This window comes from Centruroides vittatus, unplaced genomic scaffold (genome assembly GCF_030686945.1).
Source record: "Centruroides vittatus isolate TY-2023 unplaced genomic scaffold, ASM3068694v2 contig_374, whole genome shotgun sequence".
Taxonomy (NCBI): domain Eukaryota; kingdom Metazoa; phylum Arthropoda; class Arachnida; order Scorpiones; family Buthidae; genus Centruroides; species Centruroides vittatus.
In genome coordinates, this window is record NW_027122196.1 from 370,543 (window position 1) to 392,322 (window position 21,780).

At 32.2% G+C, this 21,780-nt stretch overlaps 1 protein-coding gene across 1 annotated transcript in view; it reads right to left on the reverse strand.

Moving 5' to 3' along the window:
- LOC136975509 (laminin subunit alpha lam-3-like) overlaps window positions 1-21,780 on the reverse strand; it is a 108,888-nt gene that overhangs the window by 24,093 nt on the left and 63,015 nt on the right. The window contains 14 exon segments of the mRNA XM_067270571.1: window positions 3,133-3,287; window positions 5,516-5,666; window positions 5,668-5,693; window positions 5,786-5,902; window positions 7,783-7,891; window positions 9,816-9,954; window positions 11,096-11,256; window positions 11,348-11,464; window positions 11,574-11,772; window positions 12,559-12,709; window positions 14,497-14,608; window positions 14,682-14,789; window positions 14,867-15,009; window positions 15,711-15,904. Of these exon segments, the coding sequence (XP_067126672.1) occupies window positions 3,133-3,287; window positions 5,516-5,666; window positions 5,668-5,693; window positions 5,786-5,902; window positions 7,783-7,891; window positions 9,816-9,954; window positions 11,096-11,256; window positions 11,348-11,464; window positions 11,574-11,772; window positions 12,559-12,709; window positions 14,497-14,608; window positions 14,682-14,789; window positions 14,867-15,009; window positions 15,711-15,904 (1,882 nt within the window).

The window sequence follows — 21,780 nt, forward strand, 5'->3', positions numbered from 1 at the left end:
TTGTGACAAAATAAAATGGAGACTAAAAAGTCTGTAACAGAAGAACAACAGTCTGTGGGACCTGAAAAACAGTCTGTAGTAACAGAAATCCATTATAAAGGAGTTTGTTACAGCAAATGAATTTTCTTATAATTTTCCTACACTTTTGGCTGGCCAGACCAACATCAGCTGTCCATAATAATGCAAGGTCTGTTATATCAGGGAGCTTTTATTATACTAGTTAAGTAATGTTGCATCAGCGTGTAGTCGGAACGAAGCTGCTCGCACCTTTATTTTCTAGATTATGAGGGAAAAAGAAACAAAGAATCATTCGTTCTCAACAATATATTTGATTTCTATTGGATCATTTAAAGGTACAAATATAAGGTCAGAGTAAGCCATTAATTAATTGCTACGTGAACGTCTCGTGAAATTCTGTCTATCACTATTGGCCTTGGACTTGCAGACTCGTAGCGATCTCTATTGTAACTCTTTAAAAATCTGAGTCAGTTATTTTCTTCATTCGACTCAATGTAACATTGGTAAGACCAATAGATGTCTATTTTTTCCCTATATCTATTTTGATTTTTGGAAGAGTTAATCCCTGTGATTTATGTGTAGTCATCGAGTATGCTAAGGTAAGGGAAAACTGTCTATGAGATCGCAATATACAGCCATTGTTCAAAGAGCATGTTACAGGGATTATTGGAAACAGATTACCATAGATGAAAGGTCCCTGATAGCTATCAGAATTCCACTAAAATAAACAGAGGAAGAGCTGGAGGCGAGCATTAGGAGCATATATAATGTAGCGTATAGTTCCTAGTGAACCATTGACGAGACCTCCTTGCACCCATAAGTTGACTCTCAGCATGATTCTGGCATTAACTGAGAGATTCAAATACTTGGAGAGACCAAGAGCTGAGTCATCTTTGGACGAAGGCGGGGCAATATCTGAAGTGTTATATGATCAAGATGCTATATCAAGATGAAGATGCTATATAACCAAGAGGGCATCCAGTTGACTGCAAGTAGTTTTCGTTGCTTTGTTTAACTTGCTCATTTGTTGGATCTTATTTGTTGAATTGGATCGGATTTGTTGGATCATGCTCTATGCTTTGGAACTGATCAAGTTCATCTCTGGATAAATAGGCTCGATTTCTTGTCGTCAGAATGTTCAGATCTGTATCAGAGAAATCACCCGAAGCTAGATGTTGTAAGACATCTGTGAAGGAACTATCTGCGCTATTTTGTCTATGAGAATTACTAAGTTCAATGAACTTCTCAAAAGAATCAAATGCAAATGTAATGTAATGTCCCAACAAGGTCCCTACCTTGTTGGGACATTACATTGTAAAAAACACTCGAGTAGAGAGGAGTATCTTTAACAGGAGGAAGCTGACGAAAATCACCAAACAAATAGATAAAGAATCCACCAAACGGCTCATCTTTCTCGGGGTTTCTCTCCCTCAATCTTCTCTCGATCATGTAAAGCATTCTTGCACCAATCATTGACATTTCATCGATGATGATGAATTTGAGCGACTTCATCTCAATCTGCAATCTCTGTGCAGCTTCATTTAGAGATCAAAATTTCGTACTAACGATAGGAAGACGAAGAAGAGAATGAATCATAAAGCCATCAATATTGATCACTGCTGCTCCACGTTTTAAAAAGAAAACTTTTTTAAACTTATTATTCTATAAAGATTCTTTATATTTGATGTGTATCTAGTTAGCGATAACGTTTACCTTTCAAAATTACCGTTTTAATGCATGTCATATTTTCTGACCACTAGATGACGCTTCTATACGTGCGTGCAGGAAGCGACTAACACTTGACTTCATGCATTCCTTGTCAACATTATAACTCTAGAATGAGTTTGTTTGATCTTGATGAAATTTTCTACGACGACTCACCATCACTCAAGGATGAATTGATTAAAATTTCAACTCTCAAAAATGATCCATACTGAAGAAAAACCCCTATCTCCAGTTCTACAAAAACGGATCATTTTTGAAAGTTGAAATTTTAACCAGTTCATCCTTGAGTGATGATGAGTCGTCATAGAAAATTTCATCAAGATCGGACAACTCATTCCAGAGTTATTTTGTTGACAAGGAATGAACAAAGTCAAGTATTAGTCATCACTACGTTCCGACAATTAACATGAATTATTTTTTATACAAATATTAAATGCATTTGTTAAAGAAATTTCTCAATGTAAAGGCAATTCAACAGCTTTTTAAGAGTTTCAAAATTTTCACAAAAACTTTAGCACTTTTGAATTACAACAACTAGTCAACATAAAAAATAAAGATGAAGAGAATATGCCAGATTACTTGGAACTAACACTGTCCCAAACTAGAATGAATATAAATTGAGGTGTTTACAGTTGTGTCTCTGTCCAAGCTTAGTCATCGTATGGATCAATCAATCAATTTCTTTTAATCCACATGATGATGTTGCAGTCAGAGGGAAACAGTCAAGTATATTTTCTGGGTGAATCCCAGATATTTATTATTCTGTGTCTACTAATAGAATATAGCAAATATACAAAACAGATACACATGGTTGCAAGGATCAAGATGTGATCCTGCTTATACCAACATATCTTCTACATCAAGATCTATTTTTGAATTTTCTATCATGTAAAAACAATCACGTTATTAATTCAAAATGTCAGATCACATACATAAATCAACATTCCTAGTGGCTGTCAGAGTGTAGCAATAATGAAAATGCCACAAAATCCAGATTATGGTGTTGTGACATCACAAACCCTAAGCAATACCACAACAGATAATGTTCATTGCCATTTTTTTAATGATGTGTTGCATGTGTGCATCCACCTTTACTTCATAAATCTTTTATTCTTTTAACATGGTACTGGTGCAGTAGAATATTCAGACTCTGACTGCTTTAATTTTGAGATTACTTGCTGATACACTGCTCTTATTGTTCTTATTCTCCTACTCTCTTAAAAATGTCCAAATTGAGTTATGATGGATAATATTTTATTTTATTTAATTTACACATGAAACAAAATACAGCCTCATGTTTATTGATATGTATTAGTAAGTTCTTGTAAGTGACAATGCTTGTTTTGTTTCAGCATCTCTTTGTAAAAAACAAAAAAAGAAAATACTCACACTAGATGCTTTTTGACGAGCTAATAAAATTTTATCTTTTAACTCTTTAAGATTTAATTGCATTTTTGCATGTGTATTTGAAACATTATCTTTAACTTCATCTGCAACGTCTGCTGTTCTTGATGCTCCTTTTATATCTGATCTTGCTTTTTCAACTATTAAAATAAAAAAATTATTTATAAATAATTAAATATATTTTCAGAATGAACTACCGGTATTAGAAAACTGTACTATAAAAAAGCAATGTCAGGATGTAATTTATTCAAAAAACATTTTTATAAAATTGATTCACTTAATAGATTAATCACATTTTTTTAAGGGACATATGTCATATTGAATAAATTTTCAAGAAAATGCAAAAGAAAAACTGTTTAAAACCCAAACTACATAAAGTTTTTTTTCTTCTCTGGTTTAAATCTCATTAGCAAAAGTTATGAGTTGAGGTGCAAATCTAATTTTTTACTTTAATAATACATTTACCATATTTTACGGACTATAAGACGCTACAGACTATAAGATGCACCTTAATTTTTAAGCAATTTTTAAAAAAAAATACCTATAAGATGCTACGGACTATAAGACGCACCTGAATTTTGGAGGCAATTTTTCGAAGAAAAAAGTGCGTCTTATAGTCCGTAAAATACGGTATATCTTTACCTTTTTATACCCCTTATATCCTTATGACCTTTTAAAAAATTTTGATTAAACTCTAAAAATTTTTTCAATCAAAAATTGAATGTTTTCAAGAATTTTTTTATGTTTGAATAAAAGCCCATACCTAACTTTAGGTAAAATGCCATTAACCAGTATCTATTACTTGTAAAATCTAGTACAGACAATGCTAGACTGCTACATTTCCCTATATTTTAGTAGGGATTAATCTGCTACTAGTCAAACTTCCAAAAGTCAATAATATTTTAAATTTAGTGAAAAATTTCATCACATAAACTTGGGCTATTACTACTTATTTTTACACTTAAACTGTACCTAATAGGCCTATTGCTGTATAAAAAAAAAAAATACTTGTTCAGTTTGTCCTACTAGATCCCCAATGATTTATTCCTGGCTACATGACTGATATAGCATCTTTGGGTTTATCATGAGATAGATGATAGATGATAGTTGAAGGATAAAGACAAAGTCAAATCACTTATGAAAATTTCTGAAGATTTGAAGTTATTTCAATTATATCTCTAAAAAGTTACATTTAAAAAATTATGTAATTTTTTATAATAATGTTCTTCTTTTTTCCCCTTCTTTGATTTCATAGTAATCTTAAAAGAATACAGAAATGTCTTAGACTAAAATCTGAGTACCTCAGAGAAATATGTTGATGGTGTAAATGATAACCTAGGCCAGGGGTGGTGAACCAGTGGTACATAAGGAGAAATCATATAGCATATAATGTATGATATGATTTCAATTTATCATCTGTCTTTTTTAATCATCCTTTTAGTTTATCACCTGATCCTCCTTTTGTCAAACAGCTTTTTTACATTTATTCTAATCAAAGCATATATTCGTTTCATTTATTTAAATATTGTTATTCAAAGTCTAAAATTTTGACATGCATAAATATCTTTAAAGCTGAGTATGCTTACTTTAGGGCACGCTGGCTAAAAAAGGACCTAGGCCATCCATCTGTCAATTAGTATATCTTTAGTACAGTATACTGTATTTTGCTTTAGACAATTTTAAAAAATTATTGAATTTTTCAAATTTAATTTAATTTATTTATCTATACTTGTTTAACTTTCTTTAGATTTTGATTGAAATAAATTATTCAATTGATTTTTTTCTATTTTTTCCTGTGAAATCATTCATAAATTAATTACATAACACTGTTTACATTTTTTAAATACCATCTCACTTCCTGTAATGCTGCTTAACACTATCACACACAACCATCCCAAAGTTATGTAATGATCAACCCTTTTAATTGTTTTAATGCATAAGATATAAAACACAGCATGAATTACCAAACATTACATGTTACATCATTTTATTAATTGCATGTATAACATACAAAGCAGTAACATAAACAGTATGATTCACTACACAACACTTCAGAAATAAAAATGAATAGTTCTGTTACCCAAGAGTTGAGCCCTAGCGTCATGAAACTTTGTAAACACTTTCACCCCTTTGTAATGCATCCTAATGCTTACCTGCATATCCACTGTTCTATATGTTATATCTGTGTTACATAATTTATGAACAGTCCCTGTTACTTAATGATTAATTTATACTTAATTCCTGTTTTTTAATCATTTATAAATTAAAAATTTATATACAATAAAATTTTAAACTCTTCCTTAAGCAAGTTCAATTAAATTTGAATAAAATAAAATAAATTAAAATAAACTTATAGAAGAATGCATACTTATTTGTGTGAAATTTTCTAAACCAGCTTTAGTGCCTGCTGTCAACAAGTCAAGTCGGGGATATAATTCTTTTTCAATAAGGTCATTGATTTCGTTGACTTTCCTCCTTCCTTCATCTATTTTAACGGCAGCTCTTTGTTTGTTTGACTTCTGCTTGCCTTAGTACATCAGGTATACCTTTTAGATAAGTAATTGATTTTTAAAATTGATTTAATTTATTATCTCTTACATCAACTTATACCAGTTAACTGAATTACTTAGTTATTTACCTGAATGAAGTCCATCCAAATCACGATTAACAATATCAAGTCCTCTTTGCCCTTGACGAAGAATTCTCCCTATTGCATCTAGAGCATGCCTTTTTCCAAATAAAAGCTCATCTAATTCTGAACGAGAATGTAAAATATAATGTACAGATTTTTCATAACAAAAGAGTACAATAATAATAAATTGATAATTCAAATTATTATCTAAGTTTATAAAATATTTTTCATTTGGAACTGTTCCATGTAACTGTTTTAAATTACAATATATGTTGCCTAATTTATAGATTTGACTAAAAGTAATTAAATAATTTTAATGCTGTACCGTAAAAATTTAAAAATATATATTTCAAAGGGAAGTTGCTTGGTCTATATACAAGAAAATAACAAAAAAAAACTTTAAATTTTCATGAGACACACCTACATTATGAATCTACACCACATGTGCTTAAACATCTAGAACAAGTGGAAATTTACAAATTTACACCCATCATAACGCAGCCAAGCCATAAACTATTGTGGTGTTGACTCCTCCCCCACTACCCAGAAGTCTTTCTATGAAATATAAACCTCTCCTCCTCTCTTCCTATGTCATACACCCTTTTCTCTACAAATGTGTTTGGCAATTTCTTGTCTTCTCAGCAGTTTGTTGCTTGATGATGCCTGTTTAATAGGGGCGAAAACGTTTGCAGTTTGAATATAATTTTCTTGCTGGTTTGTTAGGTTTTTGCAGTGTTTATTTTTGTTTAAATTTATTAAAGTCCAAATAACTAAACAGATTTCTGTAATTTTAGTAATAGATAGATTTTAATTAAACCTAAAAGAAATATATTTAACATTTATCCAAGAAAATTTTGCCATTTAGACAATTTACTTTATCAGAGCTTGTTCTCTACACATTAAGAACAATTGAGAAGACCATAGTGGTGTTTGTTGTTGATATATGTTAGGGCTGACCAGACCATGTTGTGATAGGAGCCATATAATACCTATCAAGAATACAAAAGCCACATTCTCTATTGAAACTATATTTTACTTATATATATATATATATATATATAACTTATACATGAGCCTCATATAGCTCACAAGCTGTAGTTTGGCCTACCATGGAATCCATAGAGAGATAGAATAGCATTTTAAAATTCCATAATGATAATAAGCAATCTCATTGTGAATGAAATTTGAGAATATTTTCAGTATTTTAGAGACAACTAAGAAATCCATAAACAAAGATCAAGATTATCTTAGTATTTATTAATGTTTTAATTGGTTTCAGTAATCTTGATGGACAGTGTAATTTTTGTGTAAAGAATTCTCTCTCTTAATTGTTAAAAGAAATACAGTAGAGAGTCATTAATCCGAACCCCTGTAATCCGAATCGCTGGTTATCCGAACGATTTTCAGTTGGACTGTGTTGTGCTGAATCGAATGTTTTTGATACCAGATTTACTTCTAAAGTATAATTTTCATGTTTTTATATTCTTCAATATATTTATTTTGTTTGTACAAAATAAAGAAATAATTTTTAACAATACAATAGCCTCGACTATTATTATAAAAATTTTCGTTAGGCTTAAAATTGATGAAAATTCAACACGAAGCGACACGCAACAGAGAAAAATTCAACACAAAGTGACACGCAATGGAGAAAAATTTGAACATCGGACAGGTTAATATATTTTTTCGTACATAATTGGTTATCCAAACAAATCACTAATCCGAACAACCCCTGTCCCCAATTGATTCGGCTTAACAACTCTCTACTGTATTTCTATTCCAATACATTGCTTTAAGTTTTGGTTGTAGAAAAAAATAAAAACATAGCAAACCAAACTAGTATTATTCACTTATTTTCTTAAATATAGTTGCTTCTTATTTAATCTATAAAGGTTCACACAAATATGAATAACCATAAAGAAAGTTTAGATTTCAACTTAAAGTAATATACTTTACTAAGTTAAATTTTATAAACAATTAAGTAAAAATTTATTAGTTATTACCAGGAACATCTTCATTTTTTAATTTATTTGCTTCATCTAATAATCCCAAACTTTCATATTTAGCTTTTTTTGCTTTTTCAGGAAGATTAGTATCAGCTATGGGATAAGCCTAAAATTATAAAATTATAATTATGTAATTTTAAGCATCAAACAAAATCAAGCTATTACTTAATTTTATATCATTCTTTTAAAATTTTCTCAACATATTTATTAAATTTGATATATTGTTTAACACATTCACTGTCCTCTTAGTAAGTGAAGTCTTTAGCTGTGTTCCAAAAAAATTACGCATAACTATTTTATAAGTACTTACTCTATGTACTGTACAGTAAATATTAATACAATTTTAAACTAAAATATTTTCATTTTAATATGATTTTAATCTAAAGTATTATATATATATATATATATATATATATATATAATACTTTAGATTAAAATTGTCAGAAATGTTTTATCATCATGAAACAAAAAAGAAAGAAATGTGGCAGTGAAATTGATGAAGCTTCATAAAATTTTTGTTATGAATAATCTATATTGGAAACAAAAGGGAAAAACCCATAGGGCAAGTGAGCAAAACAGCAAAAGGTTGAGCTGTTGTAGTTGGCAGGGGCCTTTAGTACAAAATAATAATAAAAAGCTCAATGGATATTGTGGCTTTATTAGCCTTGTTATTTATTTTTTCTTTTCTTTATTTTCCATCTTCCTGCAGTAAAACAGTACTTCCGGCTTCTGTTTCCTTAACCACACTGTAGTTAGTTGACCCATGTGGTCTGATCTGTTATAAAACAAAAGGGGGTGACACCCGATCTGTCAAGGGGTTACTGGCAGAGAAGGGAGGGAGATTCGAATGGGAATAAAGAAGACACTTTCGGGAAGAGAGGAAAGCAGGATGGAGGATATGTGAGGACAAGTATGTAAAGAAGACGATTATTAAGGAACGGATCTGAGATGTTTTTTTTATTATTGCCAGTCGCCCCTTTGAACTTTTCATTCTGTACAATTCCTGCATAATTCTATGACTCTTATATCTTACTCTTAATTTTGGGCCTGATATTAGTATAATTTAGTTAAGTTAAACCTAAGCTATAGTAAGCTCTTTGTTTGTCGGTACTTGGGAATCCATCAGTTGTATTGTAACGACTGGTCCCAGTTAATTTGTATATTGTAGTTTGTAAATGTGAATAGTTGTATATTCAGGATTTGGAATAATTTTTGAAACCATTAAAATTTTATCAACACCGAGCGATTCTCTGGATTCTGTTATTTATTACTCGGCTACAATATAATATAATCTTAGAAATTTTTAAGAAACAAGTTTTTATTTATTGTTTATTCTAAACAAATAATAAAATTTTCAAAGTGAAAAATATAAAAGTTTGCCTATGACACTCATGAGAATGGTTGGTATATGCAATAAACGAAGTATAACAAATTAGGTGTGAGAGTTCTAATATGTGTTCATGAAATTTTGTAGCATTATTAACATTCGTAAAAAGGAAATCTCTTATCTCGCAAAAACAAGGTGGTAATTTTATAGATGGTGTGGATTTACCACCTTGTTTTTGCGAGATAAGAGATTTCCTTTTTACGAATGTTAATAATGCTACAAAATTTCATGAACACATATTAGAACTCGCACACCTAATTTGTTATACTTCGTTTTTTGCATTTGAAGGCAACACATATTTACAACAACGAGGAGTTCCAATGGGGAGCCCAATATCCCCAGTTTTATGTGAACTAGTATTACGACGTTTAGAAAATAAAGTACTGCCTATCTTCAACAACGACATAATTTTATATGCAAGGTATATGCAATAATTCAGTGTAGACCACCCCAAGACATCACTGACAGTGAACATGTTAAATGTTCAATTTAAAATATTACTGAAATTTCAATTTGTTAAGTAATTGTTAGGCACAATATTATAGTTTAACAAGAAAAACCCTGTATTCAATGTTAAAGATTTAAAATAATAAATAAATAAATATATTTTAGAAAATTTAAGATAATTTAAAACAAAATTTACCTCACGATATGCATTTTCAGCAGCATCATTGGCTTTGTGGGCCGCTTCTTTGGCAGCATTGAGAGCATCAACAATAGACTGGTATGATTGAGCAGCTTCTTTTGGCAAGACAGATACTGCTCTTGTAGCATTAAATAAACTAAAATATATATGTATATATGTAATTAGTTATTTATACAAATTTTTAGTGAGTATATTTAAAACATGATATAATAAAATTTTCATAGTTATAAATAGGGCTCTCAATGACATATGACATGGCCTAAAGCCTCAGAAGTGCTTAAAGTGGCTCTAATTATACTTATATTAATTATATAAATATACTGTACATATGTGACAACTCAAACACCAAAACAGTTTGAATATTAAAATTTTAAACCTCATCCAAACTGCTATTTTTTCTGTAAATTTAACTCCTGTCCCATCAAGTCATCAAGGAAATCTACTCATTGTTATTGCATGGATGATCTAGATGGCAACATGACTTTAGCCACTCGTCCCAGCATCCAAGAAGCAACAAAGATATGATAAAGTAACTGACTGGCTAACTCCAGGGTTAGCCAGTCAGTTACTTTTGGGATACAAAATAAGGGCTGTTGGAGAGCTACATAGGGATAACAGAATCAAAGAACTTATTCTGAAAGTTGTGTGTTCCAAAAAGTCTTGGTGAAATCAATAATTATTTTGGACTTTTTTTTGGTTTATTGGATTTTCCCAGGTGATTTTGCTGACTTCATCCTGTACAGGTGATATTTATCACTCTCATTCTCTCTCTCTTTCTGTCTCTTTCAACTTAGGTTAGGCACCTAAGACCCTGTTATGAATACTCTGTAATCCTATTTAGTCAATAAAACTATTCATTTATCATATCTAAGTATTGTTACTTTCTATTAGACTCATGTTGTATTCATCTTTAACACAAGGCATGTCATCATTAAATGCTACGAGTTTGTGTAGATCAACCATTCAGACCTGACATAATCAACTTAAAACAGGCAAACTTCTTTTAATTACTATTAATATAAAAGTAAATTGTCATTAAGTTACATATTGTATAGTATAATAATAGTTAAAATATTTTTTAATTTAAATTATTTGCAACATATGCTAAAGAAAATAAAATTTTACTAACCAAATGTAAAATTTTTACATTTAATTTATTCTATTAAATTCCTATGAATTATATCAATATTTAATTTTTAATCCTAATGACCAAAATAAACTAATTTACACATACTGAAAATATTAAATGCTACACTTTAATAATTTATTCTACTCACTTCACTAGATGTTCTGCTTGTTTTTCTAAATATTCAGCTTGTTTTTGAGCAGGAATGACATATTTTTCCTTATATAATGGATTCAAACGAGATAAAATACTAAATTTTTCTTCCAGTTCATTTGTAGCATTATCCAATTCTCTTGAGACACGTGCCAAGGACTAAAATATTATTTATAAATTACAATTATATTTATTTTATTTATGTCACAAAATCAGAATTTAAATACAGAAGACTTTAAAAGAAACCTACATCATACTTGACATCAGCATCAATGACAGCATTTCTAGCTTTTTCTAATATTTTATCTGCATCTGTTAATGTTTTATTGGCTTTAGCTGCTACCTCAAGTATCTTATCAATAGCATCCTAATAAAATATGCATAATTATGTAAAAGTTATAAAATTATTATAATTCTAATATCATTAGTTCAAAAATAATATGTATATAAAAATTTATAACTGATTATTTACATACTTGTATTTCTTCTAATGCTCCACGTGTACCTTGAATAATATTTTGAGCTTGATGGGTAGGTTGTTTTACATCTTCATTAATTAACTTTATACTATTAATTAATGCATGTTCTAATACATCTAATCGATCACGCAAGTCATCTAAATGATCTCTGTCAAGCGTTAAACCTTTAACTCGTTCCAACAGATCGTGGGCTTTTCTGAAATAGTATAAAAATTAATTACTTTATTAAAGTTTCTAAATTTTTCTTTTCAGTATAACCGATGTGTGATAAACAAATTAAATGAAAAATGCATTCAAGAAACAAAATTTATATAGTTTAATTCTAAAACTGTGAAAATAAAACTGTCTAAATTGAAGATCAACAATGTTGATATGTTCTTTAATACTTTTTATATGGAATAACTATAATTTCACACTGTAGTTATGGTAACTCACAAGGAACTGGGAAATATGTTGGAGGACTAATTAGATTGCATTGGAACTAGCCATATTTACATAGTTATCATTGGGAGAATGGAGACTGATTTTGCCTTCTGATACTGATAGTTCATACAAAATGCCAGTCAAGAAAGGTGAATGGAGATTCATCCTTTTTTATATTGCTGTATTTCTCTTAATTACAAAAAATATATTGTGTTTGTTTTGGCGATATGACTGTCAATTACTCAGTGGAATTTACCCCTTAAACTCCCAGCTTTGCTTGATCAGAATAATAAAAAGTTAATAAGGCAGACTAGTTAAATTTGAATTTTGAATAAAAACATTATTATGTAAAAAGGCCACAACATTTCTCAATTTAAAACATACAGAGTTCAATAGATCCTTTCTCCTATTGTTAAACATGCTAAAGTGGCACATTCATGATATCTGGGTTAATGATACAAAGTTCTTATTCAATAATGCCACAAAATTCAAATTTAACCACTCTGCCTATAATATTAGATTGATAAAATATAATACAGTAATAATAATTAAAACATACTTCAATTCCTTTTCTGCTTGTCTCCTTTTAGGTTCAAAATCCCTCTTTTTTAATTCTCTAAGAATTCTTTCTGCTTCATCTAACAATCTACCAGTAGTTGATCCTGGTCTGCTTGGATCTTGACCATGTCTTCCCAATTGAGCAACTAAATCTGAAATACAGGAAATCCTTGTTAGTTTGAAATTCAAGGGACAAAATAACTGCAAGTTATGAATTATTGAGTTTAAAATTATCTAAGATTTACATATTTCTGTACAATATGCCAAATGCCATGTAACCAATGTAATTTAATAAGCAAATGGAATACAGTTAGGTATACAGAACGTTATTTTCATTAATTAATAATATAAATAAACTGCAGGTAAACAGCATGTGTCTGGTGAGAACTTCACAGGTTGCCAGATAGGTTTTATAAAACGTAAAGAAGAATTCCTCAAAATGTAATCAAAAGTATTTCTAAAGTGGCCCAAAAAGTAATAAGTCACCCAAATCTGGTAGCCTAGAGCCCTACAAATATCTCAATTTGCTACTTGTTGACCAATCTTGTAATCCTGAAAACCATCTGTATTTTATGAAATAAGAAAAAAAAGGTATTCCAAAGGTAAGGTGACACCCATGTGTCACCTTACCCATGTATTACTGTAAAAGCAAAGCCACATTGACCAGATTATTGTTGTTCTTGGACTATTGTTCTCTTATAGTATGAAGATACTTCAATTTAAACAAATGAGTTAACATGCACACATCATAGTTCAGACAGAATTTTCACTTTGAATTTCAAAATAGCCATATTTCAAACTAACAGAATTCCTTAATGTGTATATCTCTACATCCCAGGCTGGAGCAAATAGTAAGTTATGAATTGATGGAATTTTGAACTATCTGAGCTCAAATTATTGAGGATTTCTTGCAGTATAAGTACTATAAAATATACTATTAAAACTATTTTAAAATTACTATAATAAAGATCAATGAGTCTAATTAAACTGTAAATCAAATGATAGACCAATCTGCTGAATTTTACTGCCTATTTTTTATGCTAATTGTAAAAATTAACAATTGAATAAATTTGTCATTTTTTATAAAATGACTAATTGATTAATTGATTTATGTATCCATCAGCTCATTGAGAATCTGGCTATAGTCATCACAGATAAGTTCTTACACATAATGGACTTAGCCAACATAAAGAAGGAAGGTGGAACAATGGTTCAAGCTTTTATATGTAACAAATTATAAAAATTGGAATTGAGTGCAAATTGAGATCTTCACAATGTGAAATTCAATAAATTCATTAATTTAAATTATAAACTAATAAATTAGAATATAAAGGAATTACATATAGATTTTGAGAAAAATTCTTTATTAATGTTATAAAATTTTAATAAAACATTTTCTTGAGGAGAATCATTTCAGGTATATAACTCAAAAAGTCTAAACTGTATGTAAACTGAGATAACGATAGTTCAGGTGTTACAAAGGTGTTAGACTGCTACCCTGAGGGACTCAAATTTGAGCATGAATGTATCCTCAGAACATTTCAGGTGTTTCAGATATTCCTTTTGTCATCACTTAATTGAACAACCATGGATCTGGTTAAATGCTTGGTGGGCATGAAAAAAAGCCTTCCTACTATTCACATAACAGAATAAATAAAATAATTAAAAAAGAAAGAAAAAATATTAAACCAAACTTAAAACTGGATGAAGTGACAAGATCAAATTCATTCATGCAAATTTCTGAGGATCTGACTGAAATTCAGTCCAAATCTGTCAGAGTTGAAGCATACACTTTAATCATTTCAACCATCCATTATATTTTTGTTTTAATTAATTTAATACTTTGTATTGAATAATTTTTTCCTGAGGAAGACTTTTGTTAATAATATAGCCTTCCCATTTTATACTAAATAAATAAATAATAAATTAAAATGATTACCTGCAAGTTGTTTACGTAAATTTTGGATTTCTTTTAACAATTCATTTGCATCCAATAATTCTCTTTCAGCATTAGAAGCTATTAATATAGCTTTAGCTGCCATATCCCTAGACTATTTAAAGAAAATAATTATAATTAATCTTATATATGACAAAGATTAATATTTAGGCATTTTCAATTCTTACCTCTACAAATAATATATCTGCTAAACTTTCCAGATCAAAGTATATTGTAAAGTTGTCAATGAGTTTCTTTCCGAAAGCAATTCTTTTTACATATACATTTACCGGTTCCTATTTTTAAAGTATACAATTAAAGAAAACAACATAAATATCAAAAACACATTTAAAAATTAAAGCAATATAATTACAATTAGTGCTCTTGATTGATTTTGAAGTGAAAGTAAATAGGCCCAAGGAATAACTGATATATTTGACAAGTCGACTTTATTTAGAAGGTCATTCATATAATCTAAATCTGCAAATAGTGCTCCAGTACACTCGTCGATACAAGCTAATAAATAAAGAAACAAATTATATTTGTAAACATATATGTACAGTACATTCTATTAGAATAAATTTAATTTTTAATTATTATAAGATATGCTTAAATTAATGATTAAAATAGCTGGTTTGTTCAAAAAGTTTGCAGATAATGTCTGTAATATGTATAGAAAGAATGAGAATAACTAGGGTTTTTTTAAATACTTGGCAGCTATGTACTGAGTCACAATGCATAATGTGGTGATTATTATATCAGATATGTTATTTTTTATTTTAAGTCACATTTTGTATTAAATTTTTGAAGTTTTTGTATCAAACCATTGAAGAAAATATTGTGTGATAATTTTTTATTGAAAATATTTTTATAAGCTTGAACTTTTATATTATATCAAATACCAAACAAATAGCTGGATTCTTTATCTGGCTATAAGACTTATAAACCAATAAAGAATCCAGCCGTATGTTTGGTATTTAAAATAACTCGAGTTAGTTGTATTCATTTTAAGTTAGGTTTTCATACTTTGTAAATAAAGCTAAAATTTGTTTATAATAAAATATTAGCTTCATTATTCAAGCTTATATACATATAATTGAAAATATATACAAAATTAAATATATATTTGAAAACATTTAGTTTTATTTTAAAATTAATTTCTCTTTTTTGTATAAAATAGTTCATAAAATAATAAATACAAACATTTAACAACATACATTTACAGCCATATTCAGTCAATATGTGACGAGATTTGCATTCTGAACAATCTCTGCTAACTAATCCTTCTAAACAAAGGCATTTTCCAGTAACTTTGTCGCATATCTGACTTTTTGACCCATATGTATTGCAGTTACATGGTTCGCACGATCCTCCTCGTACATTTGGGTTTCCATAATATCCATCAGCACATCTATAAAATTTATTTTAGTTTATTTAGCTAACATAAATTTTAGCAGAAGTATGAAATGTACCATATCTGTATATTCAATTTTTTAAATATTTTTATTAATTGTAACAAATTATGATACAAATGCAACTCTGAATAAAGCAATAGGACCTTATCAGAAGTGTAGACCATGCCCATAGAAGTAAAAATAGCCAAAGGAACCAATGATCTGCATGTAACCCTTTGCGAGAAATAGCTTCCCTGAAATCACCCTATCTGAAATTTTGAAAACCATCAAAAATGAGGTAAAGTTTAAAGTGAAAAAATTCAGAACTTTTTCTCAAAATAATGCTAAAAATCAATGTTAATGTTTTCCACTTTACTAGAAAGAGATGGCTAAAAGCCATCTCTTTCTAGTAAAGTGGAAAACATTAGAAATGCCATTGCACTGACTACTTCTGAGGCATGATCAGAGTCACACTGCTTGCTTTGTTAAGCCTATCACAAGCAGTCCAGTCAAGAGACTGAGGTTTTGCCAAAATTCACAATTAAAGATTTGGTTTCTTTGACTTTTTTGGTCATCTGGGCATCAAATTTGAGGAAAGGGTCCAAAACCCTTACTAAGAACTGAAATTTACCCAAATTATAAGTTATATATTAAAATAATTAATATTTTTATTAATTACATCTTAATTGAAACTAGAAAGTATATCTGTTAACTAACACAAATGACTAAAATCATTTTTACTGCATAAATTTGTCATTTATTTGCTGGTTACACTGGTTTTAAATACATATTAATTTTATAGATACCATTTGTAAGTATATATTGTATTGATATTTGTTTATTGTCTTAAAAATTAAAATATTTTAAAACTTTGCATGAAAACTTTTTATATTATGTGAATATGTCATCAAATGTTTGAATGGTAAAAGAGGAGTGTAGGGTATGGAATTGCCTAGGTGCGCGATTCCCGCCCTGGTTTAAGATAACGAACTTTCTTGACGGAAAAACCGTTAGAGGCAGCCGTTAGAAATGTCCGTTGGAAAGATCCGTTGCATTTCAAATCGACGATAGACGGACGATTGGCCGGCGGAAAGTGACCGTTGGCCGGATGTTGTGGAAACATTCGAATTTGATTGGCGGGGGATTCAAACACCGGCCGCTATATAAGCAGTAGTTTCGGCGGGATCGGATCGGATTGGATTCGGATTGTTGTTATCGAGTTCTAACTATCTCTCTCGTTGGACGTTACGGAAATCTGGTGAAAGTGAACTCCAGTGGATTATTACGAACTTGTTCCTGACTCGGAGGTGTTGCTAATTACAAGTCTGTTTGTGGAGATCGTAAGGAGTTTTTCCGACGAACTTGTACAGATATAGTCGGTTGTCGCTTGGATTAGTGTTTGTGCATAATTAATTGTAATGCTACTTTGTATTATTTTGTACATTTGTATTGTAAATATAAACTTTGTGTTTGTCAAACCGACTGGGTGGTTATTTTGAACATTACTGGCGCAGTCTCGACAGGATACTTTGGATTACGTTGGATTACGTCGAATTATCCTGGATTACGCTCCAAAGAATCAGAAGAACTGAGCTACGACAGAGAAGCAGACGTACGTACAGAGCATCGAGGGGAACCGCGACTGCGGGGATAAAGCAAGCTTGTCAGGGGACAAGCCGTGGGTGGAATTGGATAGGCCAAGGGAAACTGACCGGCAGAAAAGAGGGTGTCCTGATAGGCTAGTAGACGGCGAGGCCGAACGCATGCGACCCAAGGCAGCGGACCGCGTGGTGGTGGAGGTGAGAGCATCCAAACTCTCTTGTCCACCGGGGAGCAGAGAAGCAAAGTATTGGGTCGAGGCAAAGCGGGGAGAAGAAAGGCCCATGCCGGTAGCCAAATCGAAGATGGGAACCTCTAGGGTCAGGGTGGCAAAAGTCCCCATGCTAATAGTAGAAAGTAGGCACAACTCACAGGTAGACCGGGACATTAGAGAGACTAGTGGAGTCGCGGCAAGACGAGAGGAGGAAGTTTGCAATACCCAACCCGAAGTTGGGAGGTCGCTGAAGGGAACTGAGATAGTAGGCGGCGGAAGTGGTCCCCCAGCTAAGGAGGTTTCGGGGACGGAAGCGTCGGGTTTAAGGGAGTCATGGGTCCCTAAAGCAGTGACAGGAACAAAGGAGAAAAGCCAACTGGTTGGAGCCTTCAGTCACCGGGTTGATAAGGTAACGATCCTGGTAGAATTGGGGAAGAAACGTCCCACAGGATCGCAGGAATCGGGGCAGGTGTCGCGTGCGGTAGCGAGCACGGTAAATCAGACCCCGGGTGTACCTGTATCGGAAGAGGACCACCGGAAGGTGGGTGACCGGAAAGGAGATACCCAAGAGAAAGGGAAGGAAGATCCCACGGAATCACGAGAGTTGGGGCTGGTGTCGCGTGCTGTAGCGGGCATGTTAAATCAGACCTCGGACGTACTGATATCAGAGGAGGATCATCGAAAGGTGTCGGACCGAAATAGAGATACCCAGGAAAAGGGAAAGGAACCAGAACGTCTTTCGGAGACGGCGGACAGCGGAATTAGCGACAGTGAGGAAAACGGGTCGGGTCCACGGGACACCCAAGTCCAAGATAGGTCACTCCCCCGACCGTCGGAAGCCGCCGGGAGCGGGAAAGACGCGTCGGTCCCCACAGACAACATAGGTCAGAATAGTGGTATCAGCAAACCCTTTAAACAGGCTGTAAAACTCCCAGAAAAAAGGGAAGGGATGTTGGGGCTAGCTTACAAGACCCCGCAGGGAGAACAATTAGGTGGTCAGAAGGTGACGAATCGCATTCACTGTGGTTCATATCGTCGGGAAACGGCGACGGATATCCGAAGGTACGGCCAGAGTTGGCACGAGTACCTAAGCAGTGCGTCGGTTCGCATTACGACAGCTCACATTACGATGCTCACAGGGGCTGAGGAACTGAGTGTCGGGGGTGCGATTTTGGTCAGGAAAGCATACCGGGTCGACAAAATCGACACGCTGGAAAGGGAAGAATGCGAGGGTGGCCGCCGGAGAAGATTAGAGAACGGCAGAAAGCAGTTGGGCCAAAGGGACAAACAAACTAGAAGTCCGCCGAACACAGACTAATACGGTCAGAATAGGATTTGGCTCGGGCATAAGCGTTGGAAAAGTAGCGATGGCTCTGCCTACGCGTCAGGTGTACGATCGCGGCCGGAAACACAAACAAATCGGGGATTTTCCCCTATGTTCCCCGCCCTCAGCGTGGGACGCCCGGGCTAGTAGTTTTAAAGGATATTTGTCGTGGATCAGACTAGGGAAATCGCATCAAGATACGCATAAGATCATAGTAAAAATGTGCGCGGACATAGAACTGATCGTGTCGTATCGGGTCCCGCAAGCATCTCTGTGCGTAGGTGCGAGTGAACATTCCCAGTTGTACCGGAGGTAAAGGGTCAGTCCGCACTAACGGACATTTGTAAAATTGCTGAGTGTTGTTGGATCAAACAGGCTTGAGCTAAGCTCAGTTTGATCCTTGGCCACAGAGGTGTAGGGTATGGAATCGCCTAGGCGTGCGATTCCCGCCCTGGTTTAAGATAACAAACTTTCTTGATGGAAAAATCGTTAGAAACGGCCGTTAGAAATGTCCGTTGGAAAGATCCGTTGCGTTTCAAATCGACGATAGATGGACGATTGGCCGGCGGAAAGTGACCGTTGGCCGGACGTTGTGGAAACATTCGAATTTGATTGGCGGGGGATTCAAACACCGGCCGCTATATAAGCAGTAGTTTCGGCGGGATCGGATGGGAGGATCGGATTGGATAAGATAGGATCGGATCAGATTCGGATTGTTGTTATCGAGTTCTAACTATCTCTCTCGTTGGACGTTACGGAAATCTGGTGAAAGTGAACTCCAGTGGATTATTACGAACTTGTTCCTGACTCGGAGGTGTTGCTAATTACAAGTCTGTTTGTGGAGATCGTAAGGAGTTTTTCCGACAAACTTGTACAGATATAGTCAGTTGTCGCTTGGATTAGTGTTTGTGCATAATTAATTGTAACGCTACTTTGTATTATTTTGTACATTTGTATTGTAAATATAAACTTTGTGTTTGTCAAACCGACTGGGTGGTTATTTCGAACATTACTAGGAGAGTCAAAATTTCAGTTCTGAAATACAGTTATATTGTGATTAAATGTAAAGAATGTCATGCTAATGAAGGTTTCAACCAAAATGTGTCCAGGGAAGAATTGAGCAAATAAAATGGCAAACTTGCATAGTAAAAATGATTCTGGTCATTTGTTAGTTAATAAATATTTTTAAATTTAAAAATATGACTGCTACAGTATATACTCAATCACACACAACCTGGAATATCAGCAAAAAGTTTTATTTAACTTCAAATATGTTAATTTGTCATCATTTTTATCGGTTAGTTATTCATTAGGTTTGTCCCAAAAATTGAACATTTATCAATGTTAACAGGCACAGAACATAAATTATCAAACACCAAATATGTTTAAATACTTAAAATGAAGTTTTACAATATGCTACATCTCTGTGACATGTGCAAAAGTGACAAAAAATAATAATACAAATAATAACTAAACTGTGTGTTGTGTTGACCTCAAATAAAAATTTCCAAACATCTAATATCATAGAGCAGCCTACAAAAGAAAGTCGACTCCGCCATAAAGACAGTTATTTCCCAAGTGTGAAAAGGACATTAAGATGTAAAAGAAGACACATTTTTCTTGTAATTACTTCTACGCATTTAATATTGTAATGTATCTAATATCATGTTTAGGTTTCTATTTTTTATGTTTCTAGCATGCTCCACTATAGTGGAGAAGTGCTTATGTTAGGACTTTTGTGTGTCACTCAGATGTGGATCTGTCAGATTTGCACATGCATGCTTCATTCAATCCATTTATTGTGCATGTCCTCACACATATACAACAACTTCTTAATTCCAAGAATTTATAAAATTTATTTTAAACAAAATTAATATTTGATTCGCTTTTGTAGAGCATGCTATCAGATCAGCTTGACCAAGCTTGTTTGTGCATGCTACAAAGATGTAACAAATTGTAAAAAATTCATTTTCATATTTAAATATGTTTGCACATTTGACTATTTACATTCTATGTCTGTTAATATTTGTAAATGTTTGATTTCTGGAACATAAACCTGATAAATTTTCAAATTAAATAAACCTTTTGTTGCTAGTCAAGGTTGTATATGATAGAGTAATAAATATTTTAATTAGTTATAATGTAAACCATGTTTCGTTATTCAACACTAATATATAGCAAACTTTTCTTAAATTAATAAATGAATTTGAATATTAGCATTTTTATTTATGTACATTACAAAATATAAATATAATATTTTTAAAATAATCAAATTATTAAATTACATTAGTCAGTTAATAGCAGCAAGAAACAATAACTTTGCTAAACTGTATAAAAATCATTTTGAGAGCTTAAGTGCTTATTTTAGAGAATGATAAATAGGCAACTGAATTTGATTCAATCACAGACTTTAAAGAATACTACTGTTTTAATATTATTGTTAATTGTCTACTTGGACTTTACTTATTAATAGGACTTTATACTGGAGTTTAAAGATTGGCACAGTAATGAGAGTTAGTTCAGGAAAGAACAAAATTTCTTTATTATATCACCTGTAGTAATAATTGTAAAATGAGAAATATTATCCAGTTATATTCGGGATTGGAATATGTATTTACATGTTTGGTAGTAATACGGCTGATGAGGGGCATGCTAGCCCGAAACACGTATAATATGTGTACAGAAATTATTACTACAGGTGATATAATAAAGAAGTTTTGTTCTTTCTTGAACTAACTCTCATTACTGTGCCAATC